Raw genomic sequence first — 9,141 nt, 5'->3', positions numbered from 1 at the left:
ATTATTATTATTATTATTATTATTATTTTATTTTATTTATTTATTTTTATTTTTTATTTATTTATTTATTAATTTTTTTTTTTTTTTTTTTGGGGGGGGGGGGGGGGGCAAATACATAATATTTAGGGGTTTATTATAACTAGTAGCGAGACAAGGAGGTGAAGGGCCATGGTTCTGAGCGGGGGACAGCAGCATGCATTTGCACTGGCAGATCAAGATATTAATATGTCAACCCTTGTTGAAGGCCCGCCTAGTGTATCCAGGGGGATAAAGCCATTAGTAGAGAGATAAAGTTTCAGTGTTTTTCCTCAAAAGTGTGGACTGGGGGTTTGATGACTTCCAACTGGTAATTTGGATAAAACCACTGATGGTCCTAGGCTATTTGCAAAGAGTGGTAGGTAGGAAGTTTCTCAAGTTTTGGAAATTAATTACGACGGCGGCCGAATGTACCAAGTGAAGGTCTAGCTAGGAGGGGGGTAACTACACATGCCTTGTGACTCGGTCCATGCCCTATCATAACTGTTGAGCAGAGGGTGCGCTCAGTACTTTCCAGAGTCCTGTGAAAAAAAATATCACAGGCATGTTCTTGGGTGGGATTAGAACCTATGACAATTGTATTTCCAGAGCAGTGTCTTACCAACTAGACTACCGAGGTTGCCCGGTAGCTAGAGGCAGTTCGAATCTTATGTTTTGGCAGCGGGTACCGCTACGATATATATAATAGGTTCGAATCCCACCACAGTATACATGCATGTATTTTTCACAGGACTCGGGAAAGTACTGAGTATGAGGTCGAGTTGGTCTGTGCTGAGCTAGCCTGAACATATGACGTCACACTTTGAGGCTCGTGAATAATGACCCTTTAAAAAAACAATGGCTTTGGCTTGGGCTCAGGCTGGCTTGGGGCTCGCAGTTGTTTTGGCAACGAACCTCTGAAGCTAAATCAAACTATAAGCCGAAACAGGGGAGAATTAACAATTATTGTCTGCTAAGCAGAAATGGACAGAATATCAGTCACAAAATTGTGTTTTTGACGTTTTAGTTTGGTTGATAACCATATTTTATTCTGGTATTCCCTGGTAAGCATAACTTTTATTTGCTTATAAATAATAACTATAGCTACTTTATTTGGCCCTGAGGAAATAGAGATCAGTGTTTTCGAAAAGGGCCATAGTCTTTCAATAATTCATCGCCGCTGGAGGGCGCTATCCCTAACCGCTTTGACAAAATTTCGCTCACGCTATTGCATCCACAGCCTCACAAAAAGGCCACTTCTGCGGCTGTTGTTAGTGACAATATTGCAGGTAATAATAACGTTTTTACATTTGCTACATTTTTATGTGATTATAACGTCGATTTTTGTTAGAAAACACAGACCGGAGATGGTTTATTTCTTAGCTAAGGCTTGCCTCTTAGCCCAGGTTGGACTCCTCCGTTGCAGGCAACGCGACGGTGGCACCACGGCACTGACTGACGTCCTACGCCAGGGCTAACTAACTAAGGCTTGTGTGAGTTCGTTTCCAGCGCTACGGTACGGATGTCATGACTGAATGCTGGTCATCTCGCCACCTGACAAGCTCGCCACCAACAAAGTCGCCCCCTACCCGGCTCGCCCCGATTTGAAACAAAGTCGCCCCCCTGGCAATGGCGCCCCAAACAATGTTGCCCCCTAGCATTAGCAAAGTCGCCCCCTGACAATGTCGCCCCCAGCCAATGTCGCCCCCTAGCAAAGTCGCCCCAGATGTTGTTCGGAAAATAATTAAGGCTACAATAATTATGGTAAAACAATATAGTTTTTTATATAAATAATGTGCTTGTGGAAGGTCTAACCCTTACCCTAAACCTAACCCTAACCCTAACCCTCTAACCCTAACCCTAACCCTAACCCTAACCCTAACTATTTTCTGGGGGCGACTTTGCTAGGGGGCGACATTGGCTGGGGGCGACTTTGCTAGGGGGCGACATTGTTTGGGGGCGACATTGTCAGGGGGCGACTTTGTAACAACTCGGGGCGAGCCGGTTAGGGGGCGACTTTGCAGGGGGCGACTTTGTTGGTGGCGAGCTTGCTAGGTGGCGAGATGACCAGCCCCCTCATGACTTTACTCTAGCCCCACTTGTGTGGCCAAGGCTAGCTGAAGGCTAGCTGAATCCTAGGATTCAGCTAGCCTTCGCCACACAAGTGGGGCTAGTAACACTACTTACAGTCGTCAGACAACTTGTCCGTTCAGATAACTCGACCATGTCGACACAGACAATGACAGACGACAGAGTTGAGACCGCTCGACCCTTCGGGAAAAGTTTCCGTATGGCGCCACGACTTTTTCATTCGATATGAAATAATTATAATAGTGTTATATACCTCAATGAGATATCCCTTTTTGTTGTTGTAAAAAGGAGTGATAAAGTGATGGCGCCATACGGCCCTTTGCGGGAACTGATTACAAATAAAGTCTGCCAATCAATTGGAATCGCTCAAACAAATCATCAGAGTCACAAACGGCACTACAAAAACCTCTCTTATGTCTGTGGCCGGAAAAAATGTCAGTACAAATTGGTACAAATTGGTCATGGAAAGTGTTTTAATTTTACAATATCCTCAGAACAGTTCATTAATGTTTGTGATGTTGATTTTTGCATAACAGCCTGGCTGTAACTGTAGTGTCACGTGGCCACGCGCTGGTGGCAATTTTGACCCCTGCCAAGTGAGAATACTTGTCTTCGACAAATTACCAATATAATTTGATAATTTGATAGTGTCCACTCCTGTCAGTTGCCTTAAATATGGAATTTAAAAAATTTGTTACTACTGGTACTTCTTCCCCTCCTCAGAGCTTTTATTGGAACCATGGCGACACCTGGTACCCAAGCCAATGTAACTCCTGCTAGTAATCCGACTCACACCCCAACCCCAACACTACAAGGTCAACGGGAGGTCAACTGTGTATCACTCTGCAGACTGGGACAAGAAACTGTGCAAGACATCGTAGCAAAGACCAATGAGATCTTCGTAGTCTTAAAAGCGATGCAGGTAGAAATTTTTAACAATAGATCCTTTGCACAATGCGCAGGGCACGGTATACACGCACATCTCCTGTTTGGCAATTTGGGTGTCAAAACGCGCACAAAAGGAATGGACTCCCCAAATAGGCAGGAACTGGTTGAAGCGCATTGTCCGTGTACTATTCTTTTGTGCACCTTTTTGTCACCCAAAATGGCGGACAGGAGACGCAAGTGCGCTGCACCTTGTGCAATGGATCTATAGTCACAAGCCTTGATCCTCCTAAGAGTAGTAGAACGGGGTTTACAACAAACTATGAGTTCAAATGTTGTCCCCCCCGCAACATCCAAACATCTAAAATTGCCCAATAAATTGCACTGTCTTTACACCAGGGCCTAGTTTCATAGTCCTGCTAAGCACAACAATTTTCTTAAGCATGACATTTTTGCCTTGTAAAAACAGGATTACCAATCATATTTACACGTGATCTTCAGGATAAGCAAACAACAGCTGAATACCAGTAACAAGCAATATACAACAAATGAAAATTTGGTTGGTAATCCTGTGGGTATTAATGAAGATTTTTGTGCTTAGCAGTTTTATGAAATTTGGCACAAGCTTTGAAAAAAAAACATGGGTGAGTCTAAGTTGCAGTAAATCAATCAGCAATACTGATTTTTAAATTTTTATTTCAGCTGCCAAATGGTGTGTCTAACACCAATCCACAACACCAAACCAAGCTACAAGATTTAATTCGAAACGTCCAGAGTCAGTTCAAGAAACTCCGTTTGTTGTATGATAAATGTAATTTATTGTCAGGAGGTATGGACCAAAGCAACGCAGAGGTAAGTCAAGACAAATTGATCTCAGGGAGAGTGCCGCCATTTTGGGGGGCTAGAAAGCTCAGTTGGTAGTGTGCTTTAGACTGACTAAGGAAAGTGCATTTTTTTTGTCAACGTTCAACATAGTTGTTGATGTTGTAATGTTACATTTCAAATACTATTGTTCAGTACACTTTTGTTTAGATAATTTTCTGTTCATTACTGAATTGTGATGGTATTCTATAATAACGGCATTGAATTTGAGCTACATGGTATGAATGACACATACATCTTTCCTCACAATGTAATGTACATACCCAATTTGTGTTTTCTGTTTGGTGACATCATGTTTCAAATTTTGTTCAAAAAAATGTAAAATCAAATGATATTTTACATTTACAAGAGGAAAGAGATTTTTATTACATTGCCCCAAGGTGTCTATCTATCGGAAATGGGTGCATCACAAAACTCAATTTGACCTTGGAGCTCCTCTTTAAAGGCAGTGGACACTATTGGTAATTACTCAAAATAATTGAGTACAGTGTTTTGTCAACAGACGGCGGTTGGAATGTAAACATAGGTCACATCGTCGTCTATAAAACCTTGTGAGAAACAACTCCCTCTGAAGTAACATAGTTTTCGAGAAAGAAGTAATTTTCCACGAATTTGATTTCAAGACCTCAGAGTTAGAATTTGAGGTCTCGAAATCAAGCATCAGAAAGCACACAACTTCGTGTGACAAGGGTGATTTTTGTTTCATTTGACCGATTGAGCTGAAATTTTCACAGGTTTGTTAATTTACGCATACGTTGAGATACAGCAAGTGAGAAGACTGGTCTTCGAAAATTACCAATAGTGTCCACTGTCTTTAAAAATGTTCTTCACATTTTCCTCAGCACTGGAATGAGCTTCCACAGTGCATCTGCTGCTCCCCTCCATGGACACTTTTAAGAAGCCTCTGATAACTCATCTTTTTGAACAATGACTTCATGTTTAAATGTATTTTTATTATTATTAATTGTTTTTCTAGACTTTGTTAAAGACACTGGACAATATTGGTAATTGTCAAAGACTAGTCTGCACAGTTGGTGTATATGCATAAAATAACAAACCTGTGAAAATTTGAGCTCAATTGGTCATCGAAGATATGAGATATTAATGAGAGAAAAAAAACTCCCTTGTTACACGAAGTTGTGTGCATTCAGATGCTTGATTTCAAGACCTCAAATTCTAAATCTGAGATCTCGAAATCAAATGCGTGTAAAATTACTTCTTTCTCGAAAACTACGTCACTTAAGAGGGAGCTGTTTCTCACAATGTTGTATACTATCAACCTCTCACCATTACTCGTAATCAAGAAAGGTTTTATGATAATAATTTTTTTGAGTAATTACCAATAGTGTCCACTGCCTTTAAGCGCTGTGTAACCATCTTTTGATGAGTAAGTGTGTCTATAATTTTATGTATCAATTGTATTGTATTGCTTGTATTGTATTATTCTCAAAGAAACTGAATGAAGATACTGTGTTTTATGTAAGCTGTAATTTGACAATGTTTTCAGGAGTTGATTCCTTGGAAGGATGGTCAAGATAGCTTGAGTGATCTCTCGGGTCTCGGGTCTGAAGACAGGATTCAGTTTGCTAACAAAGAAAAACAAGAACTAATGAAGGTAGGTTGAAAAGCTTTTAAGACACTATTGGTTATTACTAAAACAGAATTGTTAACAAAAAGCTTACTTGGTAATGAGCAATGGAGAGCTGTTGATAGTGTCAAACATTGTGAGAAACAGCTCTCTCTGAAGTAACATAGTTTTTGAGAAAGAGGTAATTTCTCACTCAAATCATAAAATAATTCAGCTGAAGCCTTTTATTATGCATCAGAGATTCTGAAAGCACACAAAGTAATGAAACAACTTTGGTGTTTTGTCTTTCCTTATTCTCTTGCAACTTTGATTAATCAATCAAATGTTCACAGATATTTTACTTTATGTATATGTTGGGATACACAAAGTGAGAATTCTGGTCTTTGACAATTACCAAACGTGTTAAGTGGGTATGTCCTGAACACGTGTTTTGGGACCCAAAAATGCACAGATTTAGTTTGGTAACAAAGTAAAACAATAACTCATGAAGACAGATATAAAGCTTTAGACAATTCCATTGGTTCAGAATCAGTGGCTGTCCCGAACGCATACACGTCCAGAACCAGTGTTTGTTGGTCCAGAACCAGAACAAATGTTTCTAGGATTAAATCATACTTGGTAAACTTTCAGACAAGTATTAAACAATTATATTGTTTATCCTTACCAATCTTGTAAAATGCTTTTAAGTAGCTCTTTGAAATTGGAACCCGCTTTCATTACCATAAGTATTTGTTTACACTAGGGTTTTTATTTGAATTAACTCAACAGAAAGTGAGTGCCAAGAACCAACAGCTTCAACAGCTGATAGAGAGGTTAAGATCTGTAATCTGGGATATCAATACTATGATGGCAATGAGACATACAGCTTGGCCATGAAGATGGAGGAAGAGGTTTGGTACCTAGACTAATGACAACAAACACTGTCTGTGCTCAAGAACAGTGCTCAAGAACGGGGAGACTGACTATTAATCAGTGCTGTAGACCTCAAGACTAGTCTCAGTCTCCAGACTCAGGAGCAATTACACACTGCAGGGAGCCTGACTATCAATCAGTGCTGTAGACCTCAAGACTAGTCTCAGTCTCCAGACTCAGGAGCAATTACACACTGCAGGGAGCCTGACTATCAATCAGTGCTGTAGACCTCAAGACTATCCCAGTCTCCAGACTCAGGAGCAACAACACACTACAGGGAGCCTGACTATCAATCAGTGCTGTTGACCTCAAGACTAGTCCGTCTCCAGACTCAGGAGCAACCACACACTGCAGGGAGCCTGACTATCAATCAGTGCTGTAGACCTCAAGACTAGTCTCAGTCTCCAGACTCAGGACTAGTCTCAGTCTCCAGACTTGGTACCAACAACACACTACAGGGAGCCTGACTATCAATCAGTGTTGTAGAACTCAAGGCTAGTCAAAGTTTCCAGACTCGGGAGCATTAACACACTACAGCTAAACCTGACTCAGCCTTGCTACAGTAACATGAGCAATGTGTTGTATCGATACCTGTTGTCACTAACCCCTGGTATGGATGTACTTGAACAGAACCCTGATTGCTTCCAATTGTGTGCACGCTTATTAAAACAAAAGACTGAAATACAGTTGTTGATAGCTAACTAAGGACACAAGCGTCAAGACTGGGACTTGAACCTTAGCTCTACAGAAACACCAGAGCTTGAGTCAAATGCATTTAACTCCACGAATACCATGATGAAACCATGCTGATCAAAAATAATTTAACAGACAGAACAAGTTTTCAAGAATACTTTTATTGCCACCTTAACTTTTTATAATTAACTTGTTGATCTATTGCGTAAAAATATTTGCACATTCAATCTGTTTGAAAGACAAGGTACTGTATACAGTGGGAGACTTTTTGGTGATGCTAGGTGGCAGCAGACTTACCAGGTAAATCCATCCATTCTCTTGTGCGCATGCTCCGAAAGTCGTCCCGCGTAAACAATGATAATTTACTTGTATGTTTACTGCCATTGTCTTAAATAGCAACAAGCTAGTCTATTTTATTCAAATAAAAATATTTTGAATTTTTATACTCTTTCTATATTTTTTTGATTCAAAACTATTTGAGTCAGTCACAATAATATATTGGTTCTTTTGGTCTTACTTGTAATATTAAAAGTGCTGTTATTAGAAAATACATTTTTGCAATGGCTCAATGATGTTTATCTAGGCTTTAGAGGGGGCACTGTTGGTCAAGATCAAAGTAGGGCCCAATTTCATGGCTCTGCTTACCGAGGAATTCTCGGCGTAAGATTCTTTGCTTGAACGGCAAGCGCTGAGTTTCTGTGCTGGCTGTTTAAGCAAAGAAAGCCGTTAAAGCTGTTAGGCAGAACATACTGTTGAGCAAATTTCTATGCTAAGCAAGATGGGGTGGGGGACCAGTCACAACAATATGAACTTTAAGGACTTTTGGCTGGTAACCATTTCTGCTAAGAAATACTTTGACTGTGCTTGTCAAGTTTTTGTGCATACAGGCTTTATGACATTGGGCCCAGGTTTGTGGTTGTACATTGTATTATCATACCATATCTATTGAGAACGTTCACATGTTCAGTAACTGTATGGGAGTTCCTACTTCAATGTACAGCGACAGCCATGCTTTAATCATGACGACTGAGCCCCTTTCATTTAATACTTTCTGAGTGTACATCTCTCTATTTGTAAATACAGTTATTACTGGTTCGCCTTTGAAAAGGTAGACTTAACATTTCTTATTAAAAAATGAAATGAATACAACATCCTATGTATTACTTCTAACATTTTTTTTTTCAAAACGATGAGTAGCAATTTGTTACTGAACAAAAGTATCAACACAAAATAGGGAGGCCGCCAAAACAGCTCTATAAACATTGCAACATTGATTGAGAGGTTGAAGGTTCAATACCTGCTCTTCTTTGTCGTACACTCGGGTGTGACCGACTCCAACAAATGACCCCCAGAGCTCCATGTTCTATATAGGCCTAGTTGACTAAAAAGCAAAAATAATTTAAAGGCAGTGGACACTATTCGTAATTACTAAAAATGATTATTAGCATAAAACCTTTCTTGGTGACGAGTAATGGGGAGAGGTTGATGGTATAAAACATTGTGAGAAACGGCTCCCTCTGAAGTTCCATAGTTTTCGAGAAAGAAGTAATTTTCCTCGAATTTGATTTCGAGACCTCAGATTTAGAATTTGAGGTCTTGAAATCAATAATCTAAACGCACACAACTTCGTGTGACAATGGTGTTTTTTTCTTTCATTAGTATCTCGCAACTTCGATGACCGATTGAGCTCTAATTTGCACAGGTTTGTTATTTTATGCATTTGTTGAGATACACCAACTGTGAAGGCAAGTCTTTGACAATTACCAATAGTGTCCACTGCCTTTAAAGGCACTGGACCCCTTTGCCAACTGTCAAGGACCAGTATTTTACTGTATGACTCAATCGGTCATCGACGTTGCAAGAAAATCATGACGAAAAAATACCCATGTTGCACAAATTTGTGTGGTTTCTGACGCATATAATGCAAGGCTTCATGCCTGAAGTCTTTTTATACATTGAGTGAGAAATTACCTCTCTCAACACTACATTACTCCAGAGGGAGTTTTTTCTTACACTGTGTTATATACATGTATACACTATCACTAGCTCTCCATGGCTCGTTTCAAAGTAAGGTT

At 39.9% G+C, this 9,141-nt stretch overlaps 1 protein-coding gene across 2 annotated transcripts; it reads left to right on the top strand.

Moving 5' to 3' along the window:
- Positions 1-1,203: 1,203 nt before the first annotated feature.
- On the top strand, positions 1,204-9,093 carry LOC139949919 (mediator of RNA polymerase II transcription subunit 30-like). Of its 2 annotated transcripts, none has more exons than XM_071948493.1 (5): positions 1,204-1,304; positions 2,830-3,028; positions 3,694-3,843; positions 5,381-5,488; positions 6,230-9,083. In XM_071948493.1, the coding sequence occupies exons 2-5, from the start codon at positions 2,846-2,848 to the stop codon at positions 6,335-6,337; spliced, it is 549 nt and encodes a 182-aa protein (XP_071804594.1). In that variant the 5' UTR covers positions 1,204-1,304; positions 2,830-2,845; the 3' UTR covers positions 6,338-9,083. The 2 variants fall into 2 exon arrangements, with proteins under 2 accessions (XP_071804594.1, XP_071804596.1); XM_071948495.1 differs by lacking the exon at positions 1,204-1,304 and adding an exon at positions 2,441-2,540 and having other exon boundaries at positions 6,230-9,093.
- Positions 9,094-9,141: the final 48 nt, after the last annotated feature.

The sequence above is a fragment of the Asterias amurensis genome, chromosome 17, assembly GCF_032118995.1.
Source record: "Asterias amurensis chromosome 17, ASM3211899v1".
In the NCBI taxonomy this organism is placed as follows: Eukaryota; Metazoa; Echinodermata; class Asteroidea; order Forcipulatida; family Asteriidae; genus Asterias; species Asterias amurensis.
The sequence above is the reverse complement of the archived record's forward strand: the minus strand, read 5'-3'. Positions and strand labels throughout refer to the sequence as shown.